Source organism: Nicotiana attenuata, unplaced genomic scaffold (genome assembly GCF_001879085.1).
Source record: "Nicotiana attenuata strain UT unplaced genomic scaffold, NIATTr2, whole genome shotgun sequence".
Lineage (NCBI taxonomy): Eukaryota > Viridiplantae > Streptophyta > Magnoliopsida > Solanales > Solanaceae > Nicotiana > Nicotiana attenuata.
Window position 1 is genome coordinate 17,435 of NW_017673631.1, and position 15,043 is coordinate 32,477.

Consider the following 15,043-nt stretch of genomic DNA (forward strand, 5'->3'; position numbering starts at 1 on the left):
GTTCTAAAACATAAATAGAAAAATTTAAAATTGGGAGAGTTAGAGAAAATTGCTGTGTGTGTGTGTGTGTGTGTGTGTGTATATATATATATATATATATATATATATATATATATATATATATATATATATATATATATATATATGGGAATTTTACTTTTTTCCTGTTGGTTTTCTGGTTGTTTGGCTCTTGTGTTCTAAAATGGGTGTTGAGGGGTAAGTTTGAGAAATGTACTGTATGTGTATTTCCTCGTAGAACTGTTCTATGTGCAAGAAAATATTATATTTTGTTATCTTAATGATTGGTGTGAGAAAAGTATGTTAATGTTAATCTTATTAGTGTTAATCTTAAACCTCTGGCTGCAACTTTGTGTATGAAAATGCTATTCTTTTTCTCATAACAAAGAATGTACAAGTTTTAGGTATGGATGTAGTTTTTGTCCTCTACTCAATTCTTCATTTACACTGTGATTAGTAGTGTCCTTAAAATAGAAAATAGTTCATGGAAGTAGGATGAGGAAAAAATTATTAGCTGAATGAGTGAAGTTGAACTTCTATTGTGCTTTTAAGAAAGAAATACTGAACAAACATTTATCTAGGGATTACAGCAGGGTTATTAAAAGCGAGAGCTTCTCGCTTAAAGCGCTGAAGCGAGGCGAGACGCGAGGTCTGCACATTTCTGACCTAAAGCGAGGCATCTGGAAAAAAAAAGCGAGCGCTTTTCACTGGTTCTGCCATGTTTCTACCAGTTCTTTTCTATTTTTTTTTCAGTTCTTCTTTTCTCTGTTCTGCCCTGTATCTTGGTATGCTAATGCTCTATTTTTTTTTTAAAACTGTTGTTCACTGGTTCTGCCATGTTTCTACCAGTTCTTTTCTATTTTTTTCAGTTCTTCTTTTCTCTGTTCTGCCATGTTTCTAGTTATGCTACTGCTCTGTTGTTTTAAAACTGTTGTTCACTGGTTCTGCCATGTTCTACCACCAGTTCTGGTACTTTCTGTTGCCTGAACTATAAAAGAATGTTAAAGAGACAATATAGTTGGAATGTCACTAGACTAAGGTATTAGGAATCAACAGTTGAAGTGTCCTTTTCCCATAGAGAATACGAGGAATGAAAGTTTGGAATTGGTAAGTTAGAAATTTCATTCAACATTTAATACAGATGTATAAAAAGTAGGCGACGTTGGCACTGAAATTTAATTGTATATTTTAACTATACTAGCGAGTAATGACTAGATAGACACCTATTCTAGTGAACCCTCATACAGACCTGGCGAAAGTGTTTATCACACAAAACTGAGCGCATGAAAGGGAGCAGTGGGGCCCTTGGAGCACAACATAGTTTATCTTAGAATTTTTTTTTAAGAGTACCTGTCTGGATTAAAAGTTGGTATTCACATTTTATTTTTCTAACATAAGATGAGGAAGCCATTGGATAGTCAAACAACTAAAATATATTAGGAGTAATTAGAAGTAAAATTTAGGATATTAGGTTCTTATGTTGCAAGATATGACAGATTGAGAAAGAAGATGCCAAAGGTAAACTAAGCAGATTTGTTTACATGCAGAAGACCAGACAGATCCAATATACTTCTAAAACAGATTTGTTTTTTCCCACCCACAGTCCTTTTGTCTCTCTTTCTTTCTCCTTTTATTCTTGCTTTTAATGTTATTTCAATTCAGTCACTGTTTTTCTGTGCCATAACATACTGCTTTTACTAGATCTAGATATTACACTTAGCATTGTGTTCGAGGACCTGTTTTACTAGACCTGCTTTTACTTTATTACTATTTTAAATTTTGACTGATGAATTATATTACTTTTAAAAGTAACTGATTTATGTATTCTCAAATTTTTGCAGGTCGCTGAAAATGGTATTATCGAGAGCCTCTGCCTCTCTGTAGCGTGTGGCGAGTTGTAGCGTCGCTTTTTTGCAAAAAAGAAAAGAAGAATATAGCAGCAGCGATCTGTTAAAACAAAAATTAGGGCTCGCTATTTCTTTACTCTTTCTCCTTTTAGTCGACAACAGACCAGCAATTTCCTTTCTTCTTCAAGTTTCTTCATCAAGTATGCTTCCCTTCATCTTTTTTCTTCTTTCTTCTTCTCCTTCCTTCATCTCCTTTTTTCTTTCTTCGAGTTTTTGTTCCGTGACTTCGTCGAATTTTTCTCTTTTTTCTGTCTTCTTCTTCTTCTCTTCTTCTTTCTTTTTGTTTTGGGCTTTGTTTTTTGTCGCTGCTGCTGCAACAGAACAAAGCCTGTGTTGCTGTTTTTTCTTCATTTTTCTTCTTCTTTCTTTGTTTTGTTTTTTTTGGCTCTGTTTTTAATCACTGCTGCTGCACTCAATAGAACAGCCTGAGAAAAGCTCTGTTTTTTCTTCAGTTCAGAGAGCTTCTTCAGTTCTTCTTCTCTTCTTCTTTCTTTTTTCAGCTCTATTTTTTGTTTTTCAATTTTCCACAGCTTCACTTTGGATTTTTGAATTTTTAATTATGAATTGATATATTTATAATATATTATATTTGAGTTTTTAAGTAAAATCCTCTTAACAAAAAGATCCCAAAGTTTGTAATTTTATAAATCCTCTACTGAAAGGTCCCTTTAGATGCTTGTGGTCGAGTATATGTCCCAAAATTACCAGTATATTTCTGAGTGTAAAATTGAAATCTAAGAGGTAAATTGATTCCTTTGTAATTCTAAGAGCTAAATTGATTCTTTTGCAATTCTATTACTTTTCAATAAAACATGATCTTTTCTCCCTCATGTCATGAGCAGGTTAGATGTCGTTGATCACTAATCAACTTCATAACCTTTCTGTTTTTCTTTCTAGTGGCTTCCGGCTTTGCAATAAATATTTACAACTATTTGGAATAGTGAGAAGTAAAATTATTAAATGGTTTAGTGATACAACATCACTTGAATACTACAATTGTAGCTTACTGGAACAAGGATTACTAATTGTTGATTTACTTATGTGTGACGAACCGACCCGTCGTCACGTGAGTTACCGTCCCGTTTTCACCATTTTCTGCTTCTTTATGCTTCATTGTAAGAGTCTTGTGTGAACGAGTTGATTTAGATTGGTTTTAGAAGGAAATGAGACACTTAGTCTCTTTAAGGAAGGTTTGTTTTGGAAAAATCAACCGGATGTTGACTTATATGTTAGAGGGCTCAGATTCCTTTGTAATTCTAAGAGCTAAATTGATTCCTTTGCAATTCTATTACTTTTCAATAAAACATGATCTTTTCTCCCTCATGTCATGAGCAGGTTAGATGTCGTTGATCACTAATCAACTTCATAACCTTTCTGTTTTTCTTTCTAGTGGCTTCCGACTTTGCAATAAATATTTACAACTATTTGGAATAGTGAGAAGTAATTATTAAATGGTTTAGTGATACAACATCACTTGAATACTACAATTGTAGCCTACCGGAACAAGGATTACTAATTGTTGATTTACTTATGTGTGACGAACCGACCCGTCGTCACGTGAGTTACCGCCCCGTTTTCACCATTTTCTGCTTCTTTATGCTTCATTATAAGAGTCTTGTGTGAACGAGTTGATTTGGATTGGTTTTAGAAGGAAATGAGACACTTAGTCTCTTTAAGGAAGGTTTATTTTGGAAAAATCAACCGGATGTTGACTTATGTGTTAGAGGGCTCAGATGTGGATTCTGGTGTTTCGGTTAGCTTCGGGGGATGATTTGTGACTTAAGAATGTGACCGGAAGTGATTTTGGAGGTCCGGTGTAGAATTAGGCTTGAATTGGCGAAGTTAGTATTTTGGCGAATTCCGGTTGATAGGTGAGATTTTGATCCGAGGGTCGGAATAGAATTCTGAGAGTTGCTGTAGCTTCGTTATGTGATTTGGGATGTGTGTGCGAAATTTCAGGTCATTCGGAGGTGATTTGGTTGGGTTTTTGATCGAATGCGTATTTCGGAAGTTTTTAAAAAACATAGGCTTGAATTCGATGAGAAATGATGGTTTTAGTGTTGTTTGAGGTGTTTTAATGATTGAAATAAGTTTGAATGATGTTATATGAGGTGTTGGTATTTTTGGTTGAGGTCTCGGGGTGATTTCGGATGGTTAACGGGAAGTTTTGGTTTGTGAAACTTCAGAAATTGCAGCTGTTTCTGGTATTTTCGCTTCTGCGGAAATGGGACCGCAGAAGCGGTACCGTAGAAGCAAGGGGAGAGCCGCAGAAGCGGCAGGGACCACAGGTGCAGATTTGGTGACCGCATCTGCGGAGTCGCAGATGCGACTAAATGACCGCAGATGCGGGATTTGGATATCTAATGGGATTCGCAAATGCGGAGCTTGGTCCGCAGAAGCGGAAGCCGCAGATGCGGGAACTCGACCGCAGAAGCGGTTATTTTCGCAGAAGAGGCCTGTTGACCGCAAAAGTGGGAGTCGCAGATGCGACCATGGAGCCGCAGATGCGGAAATGACTGAGCAGTGTTATTAAATTTCATCTTCGCGAAATTTCAAAGGGTTTCATATTTTCACTTCGGACTTGGAGAATTTGGGCGAGCTGGAAGAGAGAAATCAAGGGAATTCTTTGAGGTAAGGATTTCTGAGTCTAAAACACAATTCTAAGGTGTTATTACATGAATTTAGACTGAAAAAACTAAGGAATTAAGGAGTTAGAATAGAGGTTAGGGCTTGGATCTTAAGAGAGTTAAAATGGGGATTTGAGGGGTCATTTGGACTCCGATTTTGGTAATCTTTATATGTATAGACTCGTGGCGAGATAAGGAGTCCGTTGATGTTAATTTTTCTGATTTTCGAGAAGTGGGCCCGGGGCTCGGGTTTTGCTAATTTTGAGATTTTTGCTATTTTTTGACTGTTTTCGATTGGGTATTGTTCCATTGGCATATTGTGACGTATTCGTTCTGGTTTTGNTGTCAATTTGGGCAAACTTGCCGTTAGCTTCACCCCGATGCGATATGATGCATTTCAATAGGGTTTCTTTATGTTCTATCTGCCCCAGTTTCACACAATTTGGGCTGGAAGTGTTTTCAAAATGCCTTTACTTATTTCCTTCAAATGTCCCTATCATCCTCAAAATTGTTTCATTGCTTTATGACTAAACTAACTTTTAAAGACCAGTCTGAGCATTACGCGTGCATGTCATGTCACTAGGGTCAACAGGAAAAGAACTATAAAAGGAAAAGAGAACTAAACAAAAATGACTAGACAGAAAACAGAAAATTGCATTAGATAGATGGTGAAAGGGTTTGAACAACAAAACAAGCAAACTAAACTGGGGTTACAACCCTGGAACAAACCTAGACAACACTAAACGAGTTATTACGACTAATAAACTAGGCAAAAATAAAAGGATAGAAGGGTTTGAGTCACAAGACAATATCCGGATTACAACCCTGAAAATAAACCGGACAACAGAAATGACAACATAATAAGCCACCAAGACTCCTCTCCAGCTAGCCATGAGATGGAGCGGCTTTCCAATTACCAAGCACAGCATCTTAGCCACTGAGTTCCGCATCAATATTTCCAAGACCATTACCAACTTCAATATCATCAGCTTCAGTCAACAAGTTCCCAAGATGATTCCCATGCTCCCTGTCACTGTCATTGATCAAAATTACCCCTTCTTGAATCATTCTTTCTATTTCCTTTTTCAAAGAATGACAATCTTCAATGCTATGCTCTTGGACATTAGAGTGGTACATGCATCGTACAGTAGGATCAAAACCCTTTGCATATGGGTCTGGAGTATAGCCGAGGAGCGGCTCAATCAGGCCAGAATGTCTTAACTTTTCAAACAAGCTTGTGTAGGACTCCCCAATTGGCGTGAAACTATTTCTTTTCCTTTGTTCTCTTCCCTGCCCCTGTTTTCTAGGGTTGTTGGGTGCTCGAAAATGTTGTGAAGGCAAGAATGCATTATGCGGTGCTGGTGCTCGCCATAGGGAGTGACCTGATGGTTGGACATATGACCGGACATTGTTCGGAGGATAATACTGAGGTGGATTATGTGGAGCTCGGGGATAGGTTTGGGGTTGGAGTTGAGGTTGGGTATATTGGTGAAGCGGACCCTTCGGTCCATGTCGTGACTCTGAAACAACCATGGCAACATCATCGTGTTCCTTCTGACCCAGCAAGCTTCTTGTGTCGTTCTGAATTGCTTGTGTTGTGACTTTTAAAGCAGAATAACTCATGATCTTGCTAGACTTCAACCCCTCTTCTACCATTTCTCCCATTTTTACCACATCATTAAAAGGCCTACCCACAACCGCGATCAAATGCCCATGGTAAGTTGGTTTTTGAGCTTGAAGAAAGTAGTCGACCATCTCTTTTTCTTCCATCGGAGGATCGACTCTGGCAGCTTGCTCTCTCCATCTGAGCGCGTACTCCCTAGAGCTTTCATTAGGCTTTTTTTTCATCTTGGCGAGGGACCTGCGATCCGGGACGATTTCAATATTATATTAAAAGTGCCTGGCAAAAGCCTGAGCCATATCGTCCAACGTGTACCACTTGTTAGCATCTTGGCGGGTGTACCACTACAGAGCTGCCCCACTCAGGCTCTGACTGAAATACGCCATCAATAATTTGTCATTCCCACCAACGCCTCTCATCTTACTGCAGTAACCTCTCAAATGGGCCACGGGATCTCCGTGCCCGTCATACAAATCAAAGTTTGGCATCTTAAACCCAACAGGCAGTTGGACGTCAGGAAACAAACACAAGTCTTTGTAAGACACGCTCATCTGGCTCCCTATCCCTTGCATGTTTCTTAAAGACTGCTCTAAGATTTTCACCTTCCTGGAAATCTCATCTTGCTCCACTGTCTTACCAGGCTTTTCAGTTTCACCAGGAGCCTCAAAATGAGGAGCGTGAGAGTATGGGTCCGAGACTTTGAAAGTTGGTTCTGGAGCATAGTGTTGGGCATCGGGGACTTTGAACACAGTCTCGTTAGAGGATCGAGGAAAAATAGCTGATGGAGGAGCTGCAAGAGCATGAGTGGCCAAAGGAGCGGTATATGAGGTGGTTTTGGCGGGTAGAGTGTGAAAAGGTTGTGGGGAGATATCAGCAACAGTGGGAATCTGGATTTGTGATAATGGTGGGATAGTTGCAAGGTTTTCAGTGTAGTTAGTGGGGAATGAAAGTGGAGGATTCCCCCTGATCCAAAACCGATACATTTCTGCCTTCTGCTGTTTCACCCTTTGGACCTCCTCTTTCAATTCAGACTCCGACTCCACAAACTCCCTTGACGGGTCAACAACTCTTGTGCCCAAGTTTTTGCTAGCCATGGCTACATTGCCCTTTGACCTTGTATTGTATGGACGAGTTACCTTAAGAACCACAAACCAACCACCCTTCTGCTATAATGAGGAGAACAAAATGAAGTCATCATGTTAGCGTTAGGGCATTTAACAGCTAAAAATATCACATTAAATGCAATGCACCTAGCAACAATTAATGGTTCTAGAATGACTTAGAGGGTCGTAAGGTCACTTGGCATCATCCCAATTTGTCCATTTCAATCTTCTCTTTTCTTTGCTTTTCTAGCACTTTCTTGATCATTTTTCCTTCCTCTTTTTCCCTTCTAATTATCACTTTTTCTTTTCCTCTCATTTCTCACATCACATGATTTCACCTCTTTTTCTTTTCCTTTTGTTTTTTTTTTATTTTCCATTTTTCCTTTTTCTTTAATAATAAAAAAAATAATCCGATCGAACCCTATGTAGGTTGCCTACGTATCATGACCCCGCATGAATCAGTCTTTCTTTTCCTCTTTTTTTTTCTTCTTTTTTTGCCTTAATGACCACTCTAAACTCATATATTTTTTCTCTTTTTGAAACAAACACTCTATGGGAAATTATTAAGGGAAAGTCCTACAAGAGAAATATTTTTTGATTCTTTTTTTCTGAAATGAAGTCCAAACAATAAACCAAAGAAAAACATTTCGAATTTTCATTTGATATCCTGACGCTAGATTTCGAAACAAACAACAAAATATTTTTGGATTTCAATTTTGATTGCCTAAAGAAGAAATTCTAATGATAAACAAAATAAAGTATATTTCTTTTTTCTATGTACAATATCCTAAAGTTCTAATGAAAACTAAAGAAACTCTTTTTTTCATTTTTCACTAATTTCCCAAAACACCTCAAAAGAAAATCTTTTTTGGATTTTTGAGATTAATACCTTAAAGAAAACTTTTAACAAGGTACTAAAAGAATTTTTGGTCCTAATATAGTAAAGAAAATATAAAAACAATTTTTATTTTAAGTCCTAGATATTAATTGCCTAAAGGAAAAACCACCTCAAATATTTTTTTTTCATTTCTACAATTAATATTCTAAAGAAAATTCCTAACGGAAATATAAAATGCAACATCCTTTTTTTGGATTTTTGAGTTACAGCACATTTTTTCAAATATAAAGCAAAAATACAATAACAAAGACTTGACATTGCTGTACAAAACTAGAAAGTAAAAGACGGCATAAAATGAAGAACAGACTCAAAACATAAAAATAAAACAAATCTCCTCAAGCAACTCCTGAATGCAGTGGTCCTGGGATATCTGTCACGTTCAAACTTCGGTAAGTAGATCCACACCTGTATGAAAAAACTTAAACCAACACTAGGTGAGATAATAACACTCCCTATGGAACACACGCAAGACATGGCTGAGACTATTTTTGCAAAATGACTTATTTGGCCAAAAGATGGCTAGAAGTGCAAAATTTGGCTGAGACCCCGCAAAGCCAAGAACCTGAGATTTACTAGGAAGACCGGACACTATGTGGGTTGCCTACGTATCACGCCCCGAAAGACGAGAATCATGTATGCGTAGTTCGGGCAGATTGGATACGGTTGAGAATTAGAAAACAACTAATTTAGAGAAAACATATTTTTTGCTTTTCTTAAAAAATGATGAAACATGCAAAATCTTTTGGATTTTCTTCTCCCTTTTATTTTGTTTTTTTTATTTTCTTAAAATGATGAAAAAGTGTAAAATCCTTTTTTTTGTATTTTCTTTTTGTCTTTTTCGTAACAAAAAACATAACTGGGCCCTACTTACTTTATTTTCACACTTCACCCTCTTTTTTCTCCTTTTTTTTTCTTTTTTTTTCATTGTTTTTCATTTTTTTTCTTTTTCATTTTTTTCATTTGCCCTCAGCTATCCTTGGTCCGCCAAATGACCCTTTTACCCTTGAAGGAATGCAACATGTAGCACACAGGATGCATCAAGATGGTCTGTTATTTTGGGTACACCTGTCCTAGACGGACCCAACCCCTGTGTTGAGTCCCCTAAGTCAAATGCACGTGATGCAAACAAGCGCTCCTACTAGGGATCCGGCATGGAGTTGTGTTTTTCTAAGTTTAATACTGGGGTTTTGGTCTAGACTTGGGGTACCCGAGCGGACAACTGGGGCCGAGGAGGGGGCGACGTACCGGGAGCACTAAAGTCTGCCCGGCCTTGTCGCTTGCCCAGCCTCGCTCTATTTGGTATAATTTCTACAGAAAAGCGGGCTACGCGAACGTATGCACCATTTTCAGAAGACTCAGATGGGGTGGCGTAAGAAGGCAATTATATACAATTCAACAATATTAAAGCGGTAAACAGATAGCATTTTAGCACAAAGGTTCACAAAAATACAATAATATCAACAATAAATAAGCCAAGTAAAAATCATAAAACAAGCTCGAATTCTTGAACCCTAAACAAAAGTTCTGGGTTTTTTTCCCCAGCAGAGTCGCCAGAGCTGTCACACCTCCCTTTTTTACTACACCCCTGGAAGAGTATAATAAAGGAGTTATTTCCAACTTGAAGTGACAATCGAAACGGGATTTATTATTAAGATTCAGAGTCGCCACATGGGAGATTTATGGTGTCCCAAGTCACCGGTTTAAATCCCGAATCGAGGAAAGGGTTTGACTCTGTTATTACAGTCTGCGAATCAGAAATCCGGGTAAGGAATTCTGTTAACCCGGGAGAAGGTGTTAGGCATTTCCCGAGTTCCGTGGTTCTAGCACGGTCGCTTTGATAATACTTGGCTTATACAATTATTTAATTTCTGATTTTAGAACCTATATGCTTGTGCTTCTTTCACCACTTTTAATTAAGAAAATTATCTTGAGACGGGTTACGCGTACGTATACCCGCCTGTTTGGTGCGTCAAAAATCATGTCACGCGAACGTGTCCACAATCAACAACGCTTAATTATTATTAAGAGTGTTTGGGCCGAAGTTGCGCGAACGCATACTCCGGTTTTGTTTTTAGAAATGTAGTNTTGACCCGTGGTGCCCGGGCACTCAGCCCAATTTCTATTCCGTCATATCGTATGGTATCAGCGGAGTTGAAAGAATTGAAGGAGCAGCTTCAGGAGCTCCTGGACAAGGGGTTCATTCGGCCTAGTGTGTCACCGTGGGGTGGGCCAGTTGTGTTTGTGAAAAAGAAGGATGGCACAATGAGAATGTGTATCGATTATAGGCAATTGAACAAAGTAACAGTGAAGAACAAGTGTCCCCTGCCTCGCATAGATGATTTGTTTGACCAGCTTGAGGGAGCGAGGGTGTTTTCCAAGATTGATCTTCGTTCGGGTTATCACCAGTTGAAGATCAGGGATTCAGATATTCATAAGACTGCTTTCAGGACGAGATATGGTCACTATGAGCTTCTTATCATGTCTTTCGGGCTGACCAATGCCCCAGCAGCGTTCATGCATTTGATGAACAGTGTATTTCGGCCTTATCTGGATTCATTTGTCATAGTGTTCATTGATGATATTATGGTATACTCACGTAGTCAGGAGGAGCACGCGTAGCATTTGCGAGTCGTATTGCAGAGTTTGAGGGAGGAGAGGCTTTATGCAAAGTTCTCCAAGTGTGAGTTCTGGCTCGGTTCAATGGCTTTCTTGGGACATGTGGTGTCCAGCGAGGATATTCAGGTTGACCCGAAGAAGATCGAGGCAGTGCAGAGTTAGCCTAGACCGTCCTCAGCCACAGAGATTCGTAGTTTCCTTGGGTTGGCAGGTTATTACTGCCGGTTTGTTTAGGGTTTTTCCTCTATTGCATCGCCCTTGACCAAGTTGACTCAGAAGGGTGTTTCATTTGTATGGTCGGACGAGTGTGAGGAGAGCTTTAAGAAGCTCAAGACAGCTTTGACCACAGCTCCAGTATTCGTTTTGCCATCAGCTTCAGGTTCTTATACGGTATATTGCGATGCTTCGCGAGTTGAGATCGGTTGTGTTTTGATGCAGGAGGGTAGAGTTATTGCTTATGCTTCTCGCCAGTTGAAGCCCCATGATCAGAACTATCCCGTTCATGATTTGGAGTTAGCTGCTATAGTTCATGCATTGAAGATTTGGAGCCATTACTTGTATGGCGTATCTTGTGAGGTATTCACTGATCATCGTAGTCTTCAGCATTTGTTGAAGCAAAAGGATCTTAATTTGAGAGAGCGGAGATGGCTAGAGTTACTTAAGGATTATGACATCACCATTCTATATCACCCGGGGAAGGCCAATGTAGTGGCTGATGCTTTGAGCCGAAAGGCGGTGAGTATGGGGAGCTTGGCATACATTCCAGTTGAGGAAAGGCCATTTGCAGTTGATGTTCAGGCCTTGGCCAATCGATTTGTGAGACTAAATATTTCAGAGCCTAGTCGGGTGATGGCTTGTGTGGTTTCTCGGTCTTCCTTGTACGACCGCATCAGAGAGTGTCAGTATGATGATCCGCATTTGCTTGTCCTTAAAGACAGGGTTCAGCATGACGATGCAAGGGACATGACCATTGGAGATGATGGTGTGTAGAGGATGCAAGGCCGGATTTGCGTGCCCAATGTGGATGGGCTTCGGGAGTTGATATTGGAGGAGGCCCATAGCTCGCGGTATTCCATTCATCCGGGTGCTGCGAAGATGTATCAGGATCTTAGGCAGCACTATTGGTGGCGGAGGATGAAGAGAGATATTGTGGAGTATGTAGCCCGGTGTCTTAATTGTCAGCAGGTGAAATATGAGCATCAGAGACCAGGTGGATTGCATCAGCAGATGGTTATTCCTAAGTGGAAGTGGGAGAGGATCACTATGGATTTTGTTACCGGACTCCCACGGACTTTGAAGAAGTTTGATGCTATTTGGGTAATTATAGACAGGTTGACCAAGTCCGCGCACTTCATTCCGGTTTGTACTACTTATTCTTCAGAGCGGCTGGCAGAGATTTATATTCGGGAGATTGTTCGGTTGCATGGTGTCCCAGTTTCCATCATATCAGATCGGGGCACTCAGTTTACCTCTCAGTTTTGGCAGACGCGAGAGTTGGGTACTCAGGTGCAGTTGAGCATAGCCTTTCAGCCTCAGACGGACGGGCAGTCCGAGCGCACCATTCAGATATTGGAGGATATGCTACGTGCCTGGGTTATTGATTTTGGAAGGTCATGGGATCGGTTTCTACCGCTTGCAGAGTTTGCCTGCAACAACAGCTATCAGTCCAGCATTCAGATGGCACCGTATGAGGCCTTGTATGGGAGACGGTGTAGATCTGCAGTTGGTTGGTTCGAGCCCGGGGAGGCTAGATTGCTAGGGACAAATTTGGTTCTGGATGCATTGGAGAAGGTGAAGGTGATTCAGGGGAGACTCCGTACAGCGCAGTCGTGGCAGAAGAGTTACGCGGACAGGAAGGTCCGAGATGTATCCTATATGATTGGTTAGAAGGTCTTGCTGAAGGTTTCACCCACAAAGGGTGTTATGAGATTAGGAAAGAAAGGGAAATTGAGTCCGCGGTTCATTGGGCCTTTTGAGGTACTTAGGAGGATTGGGGAGGTGGCTTATGAGCTTGCCTTGCCACCTAGCTTGTCGAGTGTGCATCCAGTTTTTCATGTTTCTATGTTCCGGAAGTATATTGGATACCTGTCCCATGTCTTGGATTTCAGTACAGTTTAGTTAGAGGGTGATTTGACTTATGACGTAGAGCCAGCAGCCATTTTGGATCGTCAGGTTCGGAAGTTGAGGTCAAAGGATGTTGCTTCGGTGAAGGTGCAGTGGAGAGGTCGGCCCGTGGAGGAGGCTACTTGGGAGACCGAGCGGGAGATGCGGAGCAGATATCCTCACCTATTTGAGGCTTCAGGTATGTTTCTTGACCCGCTCGAGGACGAGCATTTGTTTAAGTTGGGGAGGATGTGACGACTCGACCCGTCGTCACGTGAGTTACCGCCTCGTTTTCCCCATTTTCTGCTTCTTTATGCTTTATTATAAGAGTCTTATGTGAACGAGTTGATTTGGACTGGTTTTAGAAGGAAATGAGACACTTAGTCTCTTTAAGGAAGGTTTGTTTTGGAAAACTCAACCAGATATTGACTTATGCGTTAGAGGTCTCGGATGTGAATTCCGGTGTTTCGGTTAGCTTCGAGGGATGATTTATGACGTAGGAGTGTGACCGCTATAAGTTAAAGAGAGGAAGGTGAGGATGGGGTCTGGTTCATCGATGCTAATGGTTCATGCTTCAATATGTTGACTCGTTCAGTAGGTGTGCGTGTGTTTCCGACGAGTTCAGGGGTGGATGTTGGTTCTGTTGCGGGCGGAGATGAGTCTGACGCGAGCAGCCGGTGGAGCAAGGTGGACTAGCGGCTGCTATGGAGATGGAGCTAGGTTCTGGATGTGTTCATGAAGAAGAAGGTCATTAGGGTTTTGTGCAGTCTCTTTTTGTTGTTTTGCGGCTGACCTCTTGTGTATTTCAGCTCATTGTAGGCGTTCCTATATGTAGAGTCTAGGTTTAGGTTATTATTTTGTGTATTTTGCCAATTAGTCCCTAGGTCTTTTGTGTTAAGTCCTTAGGGTCTTTTTTTTATTTGTTTTTGTTCCAAAGAAGAGTCTAGAAGGGTCCCTAGGCTTAATGGACTAATCCGAATTGGGCCAAGAATTGGGCTCTAAAACTCTTAAAATTGTGATCCAACACCTTAATTGACTCATTTTAAAATAAGATAAAAATACTACACAATACAAAAGCTAACATAAAACTCTTTTTGTGTTTCGAAATTATATAAAGATAAAAATAAGGTACTATTTTTTGTATTTTTTTTAAATTTATGAAAAATACATAAACTAAGATATATTTTTTTTTGTTATTTTCATTTTTATCACTAAAATAAAGTAAAGAAGTCAAAAAATAGTTGAAGTAGCTATATTAAGCCTAAATTAAATATTTACATGCTAAAAATATAAGAAATCTTGGGGAGGGTCAAAAATCACATGTCTACAGTTGCCCCTCTTTGACTGGAAATGCGAAGCGTTTTCGGACAAAGAACGACTAGACAGGTATTTTGACCCGACCCTTATTTAAAGAGACCAAAACTAAGAGAAAAGGGGAATGTGACTGAGCCCTGGTAGCTGAGCTGCCTATATATCCTTGGCTATAAAAGAATCAGGCCACGTGTAGTTCAGAGGTGAGTGAGATGATGGAGTATGCCGAGGTAGAGAGCCGATCGAAGTGCCGTTCCGTCGAGGTTCCGGTCCGCGGTCCTGTTATTACATCAAAATCAAAACATGAAAATAGACTAGCTAAGCCTGTTAACTACGAGTTACAAGATTCCTATCTATAAGTCTTCTGAAGCTTGATCTTGAGTCTTGAGTGGTTCTTCATGCAAACTTTAGATTTGAACCTTGACGCTTGCTAGTTGCAGGTGCTAGTTCATCCTTCTTCAGATTTTCGGATCAAGACCAGGTATGCAGTGCTTGTGACCTCGGCCATGTCTTGAGCAACCCACATCTTTCATCAACTTCTGCATTTGGATTCACTTCTTGCCTTTCTTTTCTTTATATTCTGGATTGTGACTAACTTCTGTTAATCACCTCGGACTGTTGACTCGCATTCTTGCCGCGAGCTTCTTTTGTTGCTGACTTGCATTGCATTCTTAAGTGAATTCCTTTATCTCCAGGTAGGCCCCTGATTGCCAATATTCGAACTGTCTTCCTTTGAACATTGCTGCTTTCCCTTTGTTCTCCAGGTGGGCGCCTGATTACCAACATTTGAATTGTGTTCCTTTCCTCTGAAACTTGAATTGTTTTCCTTGAAACTTGAA

General features: G+C 40.1%; 1 protein-coding gene across 1 annotated transcript in view; it reads right to left on the reverse strand.

Moving 5' to 3' along the window:
- Nucleotides 1-7,267, reverse strand: part of LOC109216898 (ATP synthase subunit beta, chloroplastic-like) — a 24,140-nt gene extending 16,873 nt beyond the window's left edge. The window contains exons 1-2 of the mRNA XM_019381115.1: nucleotides 7,149-7,267; nucleotides 6,244-6,413 (exon numbers count right to left, since the gene is read on the reverse strand). Of these exons, the coding sequence (XP_019236660.1) occupies nucleotides 6,244-6,413; nucleotides 7,149-7,267 (289 nt within the window). The remainder of the gene's footprint in view (nucleotides 1-6,243; nucleotides 6,414-7,148) is intronic.
- Nucleotides 7,268-15,043: the final 7,776 nt, after the last annotated feature.